Source organism: Hippopotamus amphibius, chromosome X, assembly GCF_030028045.1.
Source record: "Hippopotamus amphibius kiboko isolate mHipAmp2 chromosome X, mHipAmp2.hap2, whole genome shotgun sequence".
Taxonomy (NCBI): domain Eukaryota; kingdom Metazoa; phylum Chordata; class Mammalia; order Artiodactyla; family Hippopotamidae; genus Hippopotamus; species Hippopotamus amphibius.
Window position 1 is genome coordinate 77,342,497 of NC_080203.1, and position 17,385 is coordinate 77,359,881.

The following is a 17,385-nucleotide window of genomic DNA, read 5'->3' on the forward strand; positions in this document are numbered from 1 at the left end:
ATGGATAAACTGTGGAATGTCCAAAGAATGAATATTATTCAGATCTAAGAAAAAATGAGCTATTAAACCGTGAAAAGACCTGAAGGAAACTTAAATGCATATTACTAAGTGAAAGAAGCCAATCTGAAAGGGCCACGTATTATATGATTCCAACTATATGACATTCCAGAAAGGGCAAAACTATGGAGACAATAAAAGGATCATCGGTTGCCAAGGGTGAGTTGTGGAGGGAGGGATGTATAAATAGAACACAGAAAACCTTTAGGGCAGTGAAACTATTACATATGATACTACAATCGTGGATACATGGTATTATACATTTGTCAAAATCCATAGAATATACAACACCAAGAGCAAATCCTAATGTAACCTGTGGAATTTGGGTAAAAATGATGTGTCACTGTAGATTCATTGATTGTAACAAATGTACCACTATGGTATAGGATGTCAGTAGTGGGGAAGGTTGGGTGCAGTGGGGGATAGGGTATATATGGGAATGCTCAGTACTTTCCACTCAATTTTGCTGTGAACCTAAAACTGCTTTAAAGAAAGGCTATTATCAAGCCAGAAAATGGAAGCAACCTAAACGTCCATCAACAGATGAGTGAATAAAGAAGATGTGGCACCTATATACAATGGAATATTACTCAGCCATAAAAGGAATGAAATTGAGTTATTTGTAGTGAGGTACATGGACCTAGAGTCTGTCATACAGAGTGAAGTTAACTCAGAAAGAGAAAAACAAATACCGTATGCTAACGCATATATATGGAATCTAAAAAAATGGTACTGATGAACTCAGTGACAAGAACAAGGACGCAGATACAGAGAATGGACTGGAGAGCTCGAGGTTTGGGAGGGGGCGGGGGGTGAAGGGGAAGCTGAGACGAAGCGAGAGAGTAGCACAGACATATATATACTACCAACTGTAAAACAGATAGTCAGTGGGAAGTTGTTGTATAAGAAAGGGAGTCCAACTCGAGGATGGAAGATGCCTTAGAGGACTGGGGAAGGGGAGGGTGGGGGGGACTCGAGGGGGGGGAGTCAAGGAAGGGAGGGAATACGGGGATATGTGTATAAAAACAGATGATTGAACTTGGTGTACCCCCCAAAAATAATAAATAAATAAATAAAATTAAAAAATAAAATAAAATAAAATACAATCCAAAAAAAAAATGGTACTGATGAACCCAGTGGCAGGACAAGAATAAAGATGCAGATGTAGAGAATGGGCTTGAGGACACGGGGATGGGGAGGGAAGCTGGGACAAAGTGAGAGAGTAGCATTGACATATATACACTACCAAATGTAAAATAGATAGCTAATGGGAAGCTACTGCATAGCACAGGGAGATCAACTCAATGCTTGGTGATGACCTAGAGGGGTGGGATAGAGAGGGTGGGAGGGAGTCGTGGGAGGGAGGGGATATGGGGATATATGTATAAATACAGCTGATTCACTTTGTTGTACAGCAGAAACTAACACAACATTGTAAACTGATTATACTCCAATAAAGATCTGAAAAAAAATTTTTTTAATTTTTAAAAAAAGGGGGGGAAAAAAAGACCACAGTGAGATATCGCACCTCTCAGAATGGCTTAAGAAAAAAGTGACCACACCAAACCCTGGTACAGCCACTAGACAGAACACTCTTTGACATAAATTGTAGCAGTATTTTTTTGGATCTACCTCCTTAAAGTAAAGAAAATAAAAGAAAAAACAAGCAAATGGGTCCTAGTTAAACTTAAAAGCTTTTGCACAGCAAAGAAAACGATCAACAAAACCAAAAGACAACCAACTGAATGGGAGAAAATATTTGCTAATGATATGATTGATACGGGGTTAATATCCAAAATATATAAAGAGCTCATACAACTCAACATCAAAAAACCAAATAAACTGATTAAAAAATGGGAAGAAGGCCTGAATAGAAATTTTCCAAAGAAGACATACATATGGCCAACAGGCACTTGAAAAAGATGCTCAACATTGTTTATCATCAGAGAAAAGACATACAGGGAACAAATAATAAAATCCTACCTTATGAATACTTACATTAAATGTAAAAGGAGAAGCTGGGACAAAGTGAGAGAGTAGCATTGACATATATACACTAACAAATGTAAAATAGCAGGCTAGTGAGAAGCTGCTGCATAACACAGGGAGATCAAGTCGATGATTGGTGATGACCTAGAGGGGTGGGATAGGGAGGATGGGAGGGAGGCTCAAGAGGGAGGGGATATGGAGATATATGTATAAATACAGCTGATTCACTTTGTTGTGCAGCGGAAACTGGCACAACATTGTAAAGCAATTATACTTCAGTAAAGTTCTGGAAAGAAAAAGAATGGCTATTATGAAAAAGACAGGGAGGATGTGGAGAAAAGGGAATACTTATGCCCTGTTGATGGGAATGTAAATTGGTATAGCCACTATGGAAAACAATGTGGAGGTTCCTCAAAAAATTAAAAATAGAACCACCATATGATCCAGAAATCCCACTACTGAGTATATATCTGAAGGAACTGAAATGACTATTGTAAAGAGATATCTGCCACCCTGTGTTCACTGCAGCATTATTCATAATAATCAAGACATGGAAATAGTCTAAGTATCCATTGAAGGATGAATGGATACAGAAAATGTGACATACATATATATGTGTGTGACATATATGTATGTGTGTATGTGTGTGTGTGTACATACACACACACACACATGCAATGACATATTCAGCCTTATAAAAGAAAGAAATCCTGCCATTTGCAACAGCATGGATGAACACCTGGAGGACATTATGCTAAGTGAAATAAAACAGAGAAAGATAAATACTGTATGATCTAACTTATATGTGGAATCTATTAAAAACAATCATATAAAAACAGAGTAGATTGGTGGTTGCCAGGGGCAGGGGCATGGGGGAACAGATGACAGTGGTCAAAGGGTACAAACTCCTGGTTATAGGATGAATAAGTTTTGGAGGACCTAAAGTACACCATGGTGACTGAAGTTAACAATACTGAATTGTATATTTGAGAGTGGCCAGGAGAGTAAATCTTAAATGTTCTCACCACACACACACAAAATTGGTAACTATGTCAGGTGATGCATGTGTTAACTAGCCTTGTTGTGTAATCATTTCACAATATATACATGTATCAAACTGTACACCTTAAATTTAGATAATTTTATATGTCAAATATATCTCAGTGAAGCTGGAAAAAATCCATCAGTATATAAAAAGAATTATATGCCAAAAAAAGACCATTAGGTACAGCTCCAAGGGTGATGGATTATAAAATGTTATTAAAAATTAGTTTTCTCAGGGTATATGCCCAGTAGTGGGATTGCTGGGTCATATGGTAGTTCTATTTTTAGTTTTTTAAGGAACCTCCATACTGCTCTCCAGAGTGGCTGTATGAATTTACATACCCTGAGAAAAGCAAAATTCAAAAAGATACATGTACCACAATGTTCATTGCAGCACTATTTACAATAGCCAGGACATGGAAGCAACCTAAATGTCCATCAACAGATGAATGGATAAAGACGATGTGGCACATATATACAATGGAATATTACTAAGACATAAAAAGGAACAAAATTGGGTCATTTGTAGTGAGGTGGATGGACCTAGAGTCTGTCATACAGAGTGAAGTAAGTCAGGAAGAGAAAAACAAGTATTGTATGTTAATGCATGTATATGGAATCTAGTAAAATGATACTGATGATGTATGGAATCTAAAAGATGGTACTGCTGAACCTATTTGCAGGGCAGGAAAAGAGATGCAGATGTAGAGAACATACTTGTGGACACCGGGGTCGATGGGGAGGCTGGAGGGAGGGACGCATTGAGAGAGTAGCAGTGACATATATACACTACCATGTGTAAAACAGATGGCTAGTGGGAAGTTACTGTATAGCACAGGGAGCTCAGCTTGGTGCTCTGTGATGACCTGAAAGGGTGGGATACTGAAGGGGGATGGAACAGAGGCTCAAGAGGGAGGGGATATATGTATACATATAGTTGATTCACTTTGTTCTGCAGCAGAAACTAACACATTGTAAAGCAAGTATACTCCAATAAAAATGGATTTTATTTTAAGGTAAAAAATAATCTGTTAAATAAGAAAATAAATGTGGTAGCAGAGAAGACTATAATAGGAAATTTCTTAGTGTTAATGATTCTGTGTCAGTTTTTCTGGAATATAGTGTGCTTCTTCAATTTGTAAATTCAAGTGTTCCTCTTATTCAAGAAAAATTTCTAGAATTGTTTTTAAACATTTGGTTTTATTTTTTTCAATTTTCTTCTTTAGAAACTCAAGGTATGTTTTGGATCTCCTTTGCTTGTCTTCCAAACCTACCATCCTCTCTCTTTTTAGAGTTTTAATTTCCATTTTCATTTTTTGAACACATTAAAGATTTAGCTCATTAATTAACAAAGGAACCAGTAAGATGTTACAGCTGGTTCAAAAGATGAGTAAAACACACACACATAGGCAATTAGGAAATGGATTTACAAGTATATGCAAAACCGTGAATTGCCATAGGTGTGTATGAGTGTGCATGGGTATGTTATCCTTTGCTATTTCAAAGCTAGGATGCAAAGGCCAAGAAACTCTCTCTACCAGATTTCACCTGTAGTACTTATAAATTTGAGGAAAATAATTTTTTTCTTTTTTTTTAAGTTAATTTCATTTATTTGTTTGTTTGTTTAATTTTATTTTTTGGTTTGATTGGGTCTGTTGCTGCATGTGGGCTTTCTTTATTGCAGTGAACAGGGGCTACTCTTCATTGCGGTGACAGGCCTCTCATTTCAGTGGCTTCTCTTATTGCAGAGCACAGGCTCTAGGTCCTCGGGCTTTAGTAGTTGTGGCTCACAGGCTCTGGAGCACAGGCTCAGCAGTTGTGGCGAATGGGCTTAGCTGCTTTGCTGCATGTGGGATATTCCTGGCCCAAGGATCAAACGCGTGTGCCTGCATTGACAAGCAGATTCTTAACCACTGTGCCACCAGGGAAGTCCCAGTCATCTTTTTTGAAGGTCCTTCAAATTTACTAAGGTTCCTGGCCTTATGGAAAGTGAACTTCCTATCACATTTAGACTAGGAACCCTCCCTGTAAGTCAGGTACCAGGACAGTTCCCCAAGAGGGCTTCCTAGGCACTTGCTGATACAGCTGAAATAAGATCAACCATATACCATAAAAGTATCTGAGAAAATATGAACAGGCCAATCACAAGTACAGAAATTGAGACTTTGATTAAAAATCTCCCAACAAACAAAATCCCAGGGCCAGATGGATTCACAGGTGAATTTTATCAAACATATAGAGAAGAGCTAACACCTATCATTCTCAAACTCTTACAAAATATAGCAGGAGGAGCACTCCCAAACTCATTCTATGATGCCACCATCACCCTGATACCAAAACCAGGCAAAGATGTCACACACAAAAAAAATTACAGGCCAATATCACTGATGAATATACATGCAAAAATCCTCAACAGAATATAGCTAACAGAATCTAACAGCACATTAAAAAGGTCATACACCATGATCAAGTGGGGTTTATCCCTGGGATGCAAGGATTCTTCAATATATGCAAATCAATCAGTGTGATACACCATATTAGCAAATCGAAGGATGAAAACCATATGATCATCTCAATAGATGCAGAAAAAGCTTTTCACAAAATTCAACATCCAGTTATGATAAAAACTCTCCAGAAAATGGGTATAGAAGGAAATTACCTCAACATACTAAAAGCCATATATGACAAACCAACAGCCAACATCGTTCTAAATGGTGAAAAACTGAAAGCATTCCCTCTATGGACAGGAACAAGACAAGGGTGTCCACTCTCACCACTGTTATTCAACATAGTTTTGGAAGTTTTAGCCACAGCAATCAGAGAAGAACATGAATTAAAAGGGATCCAAATTGGAAAAGAAGAAGTAAAATTGGCACTCTTTGCAGATGAGATGATATTATATATAGAAAACCCTAAAGATGCTACCAGAAAACTGCTAGCACTAATCGATGAATTTAGTAAAGAAGCAGGATACAAAATTCATGCACAGAAATCTCTTGTATTCCTATACACTCACAATGGAAGAGCAGAAAGAGAAATGAAGGAAACTCTCGCATTTACCATTGCAACAAAAAGAATAAAATACCTAGGAATAAACCTGCCTAAGGAGGCTAAAGACCTGTTTGCAGAAAGCTATAAGACACTGAGGAAAGAAATCAAAGATGATACAAACAGATGGAGAGACATACCATGTTCTGGGATTGGAAGAATCAATATCGTGAAAATGACTATCTTACCCAAAGCAATTTACAGTTTCAGCGCAATCCCTACCAACAGCATTTTTCACAGAACTAGAACAAGAAATCTTACGATTTGTATGGAAACACAGAAGACCCCGAACAGCCAAAGCAATCTTGAGAATGAAAGATGGAGCTGGAGGAATCAGGCTCCCTGACTTCAAACTATACTACAAGGCCACAGTGATCAAGACAGTATGGTACTGGCACAAAAATAGAAAGGAAGATCAGTGGAACAGAATAGAGAACCCAGAGGTTATCCTAAGCACGTATGGGCACCTTATCTTTGACAAAGGAGGCACGAATATACAATGGAAAACAGACAGCCTCTTCAATAAGTGGTGCTGGGAAAATTGGATAAAGAGGGAAATAATGAAAAAGTCGTCAAACATGACAACATAACATTCCTAAATGTGTCATGTATCTAACAACAGAGCTTCAAAATACATGAAGCAAAAACTGATAAAACTTAAAGGAAGCACAGACAAATCTACACTATGGTTGGAGACTCCAATACTCTCAGTAATCAATAGAATAAATCAATAGATACTTAACAAGGTTATAGAAGACATAAATAACACTATCAACCAACTTGATCTAATTTACATTTATGGACTGCTCTACCCAACAACTCCAGAATACACATTTACATATTTATTTTCAAATGCACATGGATCATTCAATGTAGGCCATGTTCTGAACCATAAAACAAATCTGAAAAGAGTTAAAAGTATTGAAATCATGCAAAGTATTTTCTCTTACCTTAATGGAATTAAATGATAAATTTATAATATAAAATATATGTAGAGGGCTTCCTAGGTGGCGCAGTGGTTAAGAATCTGCCTGCCAATGCAGAGGTCACGGGTTCGATCCTAGCTCCAGGAAGATCCCACATGCCGCGGAGCAACTAACCCCGTGTGCCAAAAAAAAAAAAAATATGTAGAATATATTTTACATTTATATTTTTCCAAATATATATTTGGAAATTAAACAACATACTTCTAGTTGATATAGAGAGAACATACATCAACATAATAAAGGCCATTTATGACAAACTCACAGCTAGCATCATACTCAATGGTGAAACACTGAAAGTCTTTCCTCTAAGATGAGGACAAGGATGCGCTCTCTCGCTACTTCTATTTCACATAGCATTGTAAGTTCTAGCCACTTCAATCAGACAAGAAAAATAAATAAAAGGCAACCAAATTGGAAGGGAAGAAGTAAAAGTCACTATTTCCAGAGGACATGATACTATATATCATGCAGACCCTAAAGTCTCCACCAAAAAACTATTAGAACTAATAAATGAATTCAGTAAAGTTGCAAGATACAAGATTAATATACAGAAATCTGTTGCTTTTCTATACACTCATAATGAACTATGAGAAAGATAAGGCAAGAAAACTATCCTGAATAAAATCACATCAAAAAGAATAAAATACCTAGGAATAAACTTAACCAAGGAGGTGAAAGACCTATACTCTGCAAACTATGAAACATTGATGAAGGAATTTAAAAATGATACAAAGCAATGGAAAGATTTCCCATGTTCTTGGATTGGGAGAATTAATATTGTTAAAATCTCCATACTACCTGAAGTGATCTACAGATTTAAGGCAATCCTTATCAAAATACCCATGACATTTTTCAAAGAACTTGAACAAATAATCCTAAAGTTTATATGGAACCACAAGAGATCCAGAAATGCCAAAGCAATCTTGAGAAAACAACCTGGTAATTCCTCAAAAGTTAATACATAAGGACTTCCCTGGTGGTGCAGTGGTTAAGAATCCACGTGGGGCTTCCTACGTGGCGCAGTGGTTGAGAATCCACCTGCCAATGCAGGGGACAAGGGTTCAATCCCTGCTTCAGGAAGATCCCACATGTCACGGAGCACCTAAGCCCGTGCGCTGCAACCACTGAGCCTGTGCCTTAGAGCCCGTGAGCCACAACTATTGAGCCCATGTGCTGCAACTACTGAAGCCCACGTGCCTAGAGCCCGTGCTCCGCAACAAGAGAAGCCACGGCAATGAGGAGCCTGCGCACCACAACGAAGAGTAGCCCCCACTCACTGCAACTAAAAAGAAAGCCTGTGCACAGCAAAAAGACCCAACACAACCAATAAAATAAATAAATAAATTTATATAAAAAAAAAGAACAAAGCTGGGGGTTTCACACTCCCTGACTTCAGACTATACTACAAAGCTACAGTAATCAAAACAACATGGTACTGGCAAAAACAAAAACAAAAAACCACAGAAATATAGATCAATGGAACAGAATAGAGAACCCAGAAATAAACCCACATACCCACAGTCAATTAGTCTATGACAAAGGAGGCAAGAATATAAAATGGAGAAAAGACAGTCTCTTCAGTAAGTGGTGCTGGGAAAACTGTACAGCCACTTGTAAAAAAATGAGATTAGAACATTTCCTCATACCATATACAAAAATAAATTAAAAATGGATTAAAGACCTAAATGTAAGACCTAAAACCATAAAAATCCTAAAAGAGAACATAGGCAGAACACTCTCTGACATAAATCATAGCAATATTTTTTGGGTCTGTCTCCTAAAGCAAAAGAAATAAAAGCAAAAATAAATAAATGAGACCTAATTAAACATAAAAACTTTTGCACAGGAAAGGAAACCATTGACAAAATGAAGAGACAAGCTATGGAATGGGAGAAAATATTTGCAAATGATATGATCAATAAGGGGTTAATACTCAAAATATATAACAACTCAGCATCAAAAAAAAAAAAACAATTAAAATGGACAGAAGTCCTAAATAGACATTTTTCCAAAGAAGACATACAAATGGCTAACAGGCACATGAAAAGATGCTCAGCATCACTAATCATTAGAGAAATGCAAATCAAAACCACAATGAGATATCAACTGGTTTGCAAGGCAGGAATAGAGATGCTGACGTAGAGAACTTGAGGACATGGTGGGGGGGGTGTGGCAGGGGGCTGGGACATAGTGAGAAAGTAGCATTGACATATAAACACTACCAAATGTAAAATAGATGGCTAGTGGGAAGCTGCTACAGAGCATAGGGAGATCAGCTTGATGCTTTGTGAAGACCCTAAGGGATGGGATAGGGTGGTTGGGAAGGAGGCTCAATAGGGAGGGTATATGGGGATATATGAATACATATAGCTGATTCACTTTGTTGTACAGGAGAAACTAGCACAATACGATAAAGCAATTATACTCCAATAAAGATAAAAATTTTTTTAAAAAGCCACAATGAGATATCATCTCACACCTGTCAGGATGGCTGTCATCAAATGTCTGCAAATAACAAATGTTGGTGAGGATGTGGAGAAAAGGGAACCCTTGTACACTGTTGGTGGGAATGTAAATTGGTGCAGCCACTATGGAAGACAATATGAGGTTCCTCAAAAAACTAAAGATAGAACTACCATATGATCATGCAATTCCCTTCTTGGTTTATATCTGACAAAAAAAGAAGAAAATAATTCAGAAAGCATGCACCCCAATGTTCATAGCAGGATTATTTACAATAGCCAAGATATGGAAGGAACCTAAGTGTCTATCAACAGATGAATGGATAAAGGAGATGTGGTGTATATATATACAATGGAATAGTGCTCAGCCATAAAAAAGAATGAAATCCTGCCATTTGCAACAACTTGGATGGATCTAGAGAATATTACACTTAGTGAAATAAGTCAGACAGAGAACGACAAATATTCTATGTTATCCCTTATATGTGGAATCTAAAAAATAAAACAAATAAATGTACATAACAAAACAGAAACAGATTCACAGATACAGAGAACAAACTAGTGGTTACCAGTGGAGAGAGTGAAGGGGGAGGGGGGCAAGACAGGAGTAAGGGATTCAGAGATACAAAGTACTATATATAAAATAGATAAGCAACAAGGATATATTGTACAGCACAGTGAAATATAGCCATTGTTTTGTAATAACTTTAAATTGAGTGTAACCTATAAAAATATTGAATCACTGTGTTGTACACCTGAAACTAATATAATATTGTAAATCAACTATACTTCAGTTTAAAAAGCGTACTTTTTTAAAGAACTTTTATTGAGATATAATTGACATACAATAAACTGCATATATTTAAAGTGTACAATTTGATATTTTTTTTCTTATTAGTAATGAATATATGGCAATCCCAATCTCCCAATTCATCCCACCCCACCCCACCCCGCCCCACTTTCCCCACTTGGTGTCCATATGTTTGTTCTCTACATCTGTATCTATTTCTGCCTCGCAAACTGGTTGATCTGTACCATTTTTCTGTATTCTGCATATATGCATTAATATACGATATTTGTTTTTCTGACTTACTTCACTCTGTATGACAGTCTCTAGGTCCATTCATGTCTCTACAAATGTCCCAGTTTCATTTCTTTGAAAAACATACTTTTAAATAATCAAATGGGTCAAAGAAAAATTCACAAGGGAAATTGGAAATAGTTTGAATGGAAGTAAGTGAAAATACAGCATATAAAAATTTGGAGGATACAGCTAAAGCAGTGTTTAGACAAAAGTTTGTAGAATTAAATGCCTCTATTAGACAAAGAAAGATCTCAAATAATCTAAGCCTCCACCTTAAGAAACTAGGGGAAAAAATTAGCACATTGAACCAAATCAAGCAAAATGAAAGGAATAATATAAGAGCAGGAGTTAATAAGATTTAAAACAGAAAATAATAGATAAAATTGATGAAACCAAAAGCTGTATTGTTGTTGTTTGAAAAGATCAATGCAATTGAGAAACCTCTAGCCAGGCAGATCAAGACACAAATTAACAATGTCAAGAATGATAGTTTGAACATCACTGCAGATCCTACAGACATTAAAAAAAAGATAACAATGGAATATTATGAACAAATTTATGCCCATTAATTTGAAGGGTTAGATGAAATTGACAAATTCCTTGAAAGTCAAACTACCAAAGCTCCCACAAAAAGAAATAGATAATCTGAATAGTCCTATACCTATTGAATTCATAGTTTAAAATCTCCTAACAGAAAACCCCACTAGGGAATTCTACCAAATATTTAAAGATGTAGTACCAATTCTTTATAAACTCCTCCAGAAAGCAGAGGAGGACACACTTCTCAGCTCACTTTATAAGATCAGTATTACCTTGATACCAATACTAGACAAAAAATGAGCAAAGAAATCTATGGACGAGTATTCCTCATGAAAATAGATGCAGAAATCCTCAACAAAATATTATCAAATTTAATTTAGTAAAACATGAAAAGGATAATAGATTATAACCATGTGAGGCTTATCTTGGCTTCAAGATTGTGAACTCAATCCGTTAATTCACCATATCAGCAGATTAAGTGACAAGATTCAACATCCATTTATTATAGGAATTCTCAGCTAACAGGAATAGTAGGGGAGTTCCTCAACCTGATAAAGGCTTTCCACAAAAATAAAACCTACAGCTAATGTAATTTTTAATGCTGAAATCCTCTAAGGACATAAACAAGTCAAGGATGTTTCTCACCACTCCTGGTCATCATCATCCTGGTGGTCCTAGCCAATGCGATAAGGCAAACAAAAGTGTGGGAAAAGACATACAGAGTGAAAAAGATCAAATAAGACTATCTGCATTTGCAGAGGACACACGATTCCCTATATAGAAAGTCCAAAGACTTTCTTTCTGTACAAAAAAGTTACAGGAACTAATAAATGAGTTAAGCAAGTTAAGCAACAGGATACAGGTCAATATTCCAAAGTTGATTATAGTTCTGCATGCTATCGCTGAAGTTCAATAATAAAAATAAAAATCAATAGTGTTAGAAGTCCAAATAGTTGTTAACTCTGCAAAGGTGGTGTTGACTGGAAAGGAGCCCGAGTGTTGGAAGTGTTCTATATCATGATCTGGGTAGTGGTTATATGGGTTTAAACATATATGAAAATTCATCACACTGTTTAAGATTAATGCACTTCAGTTTATTGAATGCTATACCTCCAAATTTTTGAAAACATTCAGTCTAACAAGGATGATTGAAAACCATCTCACATGGTATGCTATATGCCACCTGATACAGGATTCTGCCCATGGTGATAACAAGAAATATTGTTGACTGACTAAATGAACAGTTCAGAAATTTTCCCTTACTTTGTTTAAAATAAATCACAGTTGGTTTATATTGCACTGTATCTTCTGGTTAACTCAGTAATTAAAGTGAGGCAGGTAAACACTGTATTTGAATTAGATAGCAGCAAGACTTTTCCAGGTCATTTAGGAATATCATGGCAATAATTTCAGGCAAGGTAGACAACACTAGTGAATGCATTTCAGGGTGTGAAAGTATTGGTGAGTATAGATTTTAAAATGTAAAAGATCTGTCTACAGGACCTGGGATAACCTTGAAATTGTAAGTAAAATTAATTTTCCTCAATAGGAAAATCTCCCCAGAAGAGATGTTAGAAAAGGAGAGAATAATGAAATGTAATCACAGAGAGTGTTGCATTTTTGACTCTTTCTTAGGGGACTTCTCAGGTGATCCATGTGAGACATTGCTTCTGCTGTATGAGTTTGAAGTTAAAGCCAAAATGAATGACCCATTACTGGACAGCTTCCTGGAATCAGTGTGGGAACTGCCTAATTTAGAAAGTAGAACATTGGAAATAATTGCATGTAAGAGCTATATTTATGTTTTTGGAAGGCTGGTACCCATTTAAATCATACTGCTTCTTTCTTTCTTCACTCACTTCTCTCTTTCCTCCAGGTGGGAAGCAATGTATCCTCATAGCACTTTCTCCTTCTCTAATGGCATTCTTGCACTATTTTGCATTGTAATTATTTGTGCACTTATCTTTTTCTTTATATGAGATAATAAGCTTCTTAGGGTCATGAGTAATAATTATTTATATCTGTTGTACCTATAAACCCTTGCAAAGTGCATTGCTCATAATAGGTGCTCATGTTTATTTTATGTGTAAAATAGAATAATATAAATACACAATAGAGGTAGCTCAAACTTCAGAAAGTTAGTTTTGCTCAACTAGTTAGAAATTGATAATCAGCTGCTTCATTAATCAGAGGTGATACCATCTTACCCATTTATGAAAGTGTACAGAGAAGTATTGGTGATATTTTAACACAGTTGCCAACCTCAAATTTTTCATTGGGCTTTAAATGGTATTTGTGGGCTCAGAGCCACTGTGGGGATATACTGCAAGAAATGGCCTAATTATCTTGCCTTTGTATCTTTCACCCTCCTTAGGAACCTGTGTATGGCTAGTAAAGGTATTAGGTAGCCCCAAGCACACAAGTAGCCTTTCTTTGTCTTGCCAAGACAGAACTTCTAGGGACATGGAGCTGGTGGTGTATAACTTTTAGACATGTGATGGTGACCACTGCTCCTTGTATAATGGAACTCCAATCCTAAAGGCCTGGAAATGTATCTAGAAGTTTTAGGGGTTTTATCTCTGATACTTTTATATCAAGTGTTTCCTGTTTCTAATATTAGACAGAAACAGTACATTGTAGTATAAATCTGTTTCTGATTAGTACCTTTTTACTGATCTGCTTTGTTTCCTTCTTAGTGTGTCCCTCCTTTGCTTTGGTTCATAAGATTATTGCTTCACCTGTATGACTATGTGCAGGGTCACAGAAACAGTAGGTTCTCTGTTTATGTTTGCTGAAGAAGATATAGAACCTGGTGATCCTGTCATGTTACTCTGCCCAGAAAGTAGAAGCTATCTCTGAAAGCAGCCATTTGGGTTTTTGTGTTTGTTTTTGTTCATCTGTTTCAGGTCAGTTTCATTAGAGAAAGCAAGTTGTAGCCTGGGATGAAAATTGTGATGGTTGGGATTATGGTGTTCACAAACTTTTTGCTTCCCTTCCTATAGCATTAGCAATGGAAATGCCTGCACACTATCCTTCTATTGCTCTAAAGGCCTTGAAAAAGGCTTTATTTCTCCACAAAAAGAAAGAATCAATTGACGTTTTGAAATACAGGTTAGTAAATGTAATTCAGCACTGACTCCTAGCTTTTTTTTTTTTTTTTTTTAATTTTATTTTATTTTATTTTTTTTTGGGGGGGTACATCAGGTTCAATCATCTGTTTTTATACACATATCCCCGTATTCCCTCCCTTCCTTGACTCCCCCCCCTCGAGTCCCCACCACCCTCCCTGCCCCAGTCCTCTAACTCCTAGTTTGTTTTTTTTGTTTGTTTGTTTGTTTTTAATTTATTTATTTATTTATTTTTGGGGGGGGGGTACACCAGGTTCAATCAACTGTTTTTATACACATATCCCCGTATTCCCTCCCTTCCTTGACGCCCCCCCTCGAGTCCCCCCCACCCTCCCTGCCCCAGTCCTCTAAGGCATCTTCCATCCTCGAGTTGGACTCCCTTTGTTATACAACAACTTCCCACTGACTATTTTACAGTTGGTAGTATATATATGTCTGTGCTACTCTCTCGCTTCTTCTCAGTTTCCCCTTCACCCCCCGCCCCCTCCCATACCTCGAGTTCTCCAGTCCATTCTCTGTATCTGCTTCCTTGTTCTTGTCACTGAGTTCATCAGTACCATTTTTAGATTCCGTATATGTGTAACTCCTAGCTTTTTGATAGCCAAAAGTGCTATAGTCAATGTCCCATAAGTCATCAATCATACTCATCTGACTCAAAAGATGATTGGGGCACTCCTGTAACTCCTGGGCTAAAAAGCCCTCAGAACAGCTCCATATTTAGAGTTTTGTTATAGACCAAAGCAAGGTGAAGGAGTCTGTTTTTCCTAAAGGAGAAAAAGAGGGAGAAAGTTGCTTCTTTGAGTCTATGTATATAACAAACTTACTAATTAAGTACCTTCTTTCTTTCATTACTGAATATGCCAAATGTACAGAAAAGTACAAAGATTAATATAACAAACACCAATGTATCCACTGCTCAAATAACAGATGTTAACATTTTGCTATATTTGCCTCATATATTTTTTATAAGCACCTTTCTTTAAGGACCAGTAAGTGCTGTACATAATATAAAATAGTATTTATTGAAGATTTTATGTTCTCTATGCCTAGACATGGGGAAAAAATAGATATCATGTGATTTTTCTCTGAAAAACTTGTAGTCTTCCTTTTCTGAGCATGAGAGAGAGTTCTCCTGGAATTATTCCCAATTTAAAGCCCAGTTCCCTTCTCCATTTGAGGATGTAATGAGATGCTTTAAAGTGCCTGTAGATTAAATCAGCTCATAAAATATAGTAAACAGACACAACTCCTTAGTTCAGGAAACTAAAAAAAAAAAAAAAAAGTGAAAGACAACCATAAGCATAATAAAAGGAAGGATTGGTCAGCCCCTTTTATATCTTCAAAAATCTGTCTTCTGAGCTTGGAGGCCAGATGAAATTGAGGGAAGAACAGAAGTGTTTTGAAGCTCTTATTCTGGGATGAGATCCAGATTTTACTTATCTTAGCCATGAAGTCAGTGATTTCTTTCCTTTTGGGATGAGTTTTCTCTTTTTGATTTTCAGCAAATGTATGCGCAGCTTGGTTAACCTCTTAGTGCCACATGGGGTGCCAAATGCAGAACTCTGTCCCCCGGAAGAAGTTTGGGGCTATCTTGAAGATACTCTGAGCCTTATCAGGCACACCGTAAGTCAAACAGTGATGTTAAACTAAGCTAATTTTAAAGAACTAAGTTGTCTTGTGTATTAGAAATTACATAGAATAATGCTTTTTGATATGAGTTTTAGGGTAAATAAATTCATATTAAAATGTGGTTACACACTATAAAATTTCTGTGGGTTTGTGAAATGTGAATAGTTAAAAGTAGAAAATTTCTAACACAAGTATACTATGGATTAGGTCAAAGTAGCAGTACCTGTCTGGCATTCTGAATTATTTTGTGTTTTCAAAACCTGGTAGGATTATTATTTCCCTGTGATGATACTAACCCTTTGAAAAAGTTTATTGTTATTCCTGCCACTTCTGAGACAGGTAATAGAGTAGAAGGAACACTGAAGACCTGTATTTTAGTCCCTCCTCTGCTGATTTTTTTCTTTTCAGTGAACGTTTATTCAGTAATTTTTAAATTAGCTTTATTAAGATATAATTTGCATACCATAATATTCACCCATCATATGTGTATAATTCAGTGATTTTTAGTAAATTTATGGTTATGCAACTGTCACCATAATCCAGTTTTAGCATATTTCCATTACCCCCAAAAGTTTCCCATTGCCCATTTGCAATCCCTGCTCCCATTCTCAGGCCCAGGGAACCACTGATCTGCTTTCTATCTCTATAGATTTTCTCTTTCTAGACACTTCATATAAATGGAATCATACTTGTGACCTCTTGTGTCTGGTTTCTTTCAATTTAGCTTACTGTGTTTGAGGTTCACCCATGCTGTAGCATGTATCAGTATTTCATTCCTTTTTATTGCTGAATAAAAAGAATATTATTATGTTCTATTGAATTAGTATGTCACATTCTGTTTATCTGTTTATCTGTTTCCACTTTTTGGCTATTACACATGCTGCTATGAACATTTGTGTACAAGTCTTTGTTTTCAAAGGTTTGTTTTCAGTTCTCTTGAGTACATGAATTAATGGGTTGAATGGTAAGACTCTGTATTTAACTTATTGAGGAACTGCGATCTGTTTTCCAAAGTTGCTACACCATTTTACGTTCCTACCAGCAGTGTATGAGGGTTACAATTTCTTCATATCCTTATCAACACTTGTTATTGTGCATCTTTTTTATTACAGCCATCCTAGTAGGTATGTAACAGTAGCTCATTGTGGCTTTGATTTGAATTTCCTTGATAGCTAACACTGTTGATCATTTTTTCATGTGCCTATTGATCATTTGTATATCTTTGGAAAGACATCTATTCAATTATTTTTCCATTTTAAAAATTGGATTCTCAGTGAGTTGTAAGACTTCTTTTTGTATTCTAGATATAAATCCTTTATCAAATATACTATTTGTAAATATTTTCTCCCAGTCTCTGGCTTGTCTTTTCATTTTCTTAATGGCATCATTTAAAAAGCAAACGTTTTGAATTTTGATGA

The 17,385-nt window shown here is 36.4% G+C and overlaps 1 protein-coding gene across 1 annotated transcript in view; it reads left to right on the forward strand.

Moving 5' to 3' along the window:
* TEX11 (testis expressed 11) overlaps nucleotides 1-17,385 on the forward strand; it is a 338,452-nt gene that overhangs the window by 306,986 nt on the left and 14,081 nt on the right. Inside the window, exons 27-29 of the mRNA XM_057717635.1 lie at nucleotides 12,846-12,995; nucleotides 14,213-14,321; nucleotides 15,841-15,961. Of these exons, the coding sequence (XP_057573618.1) occupies nucleotides 12,846-12,995; nucleotides 14,213-14,321; nucleotides 15,841-15,961 (380 nt within the window). The remainder of the gene's footprint in view (nucleotides 1-12,845; nucleotides 12,996-14,212; nucleotides 14,322-15,840; nucleotides 15,962-17,385) is intronic.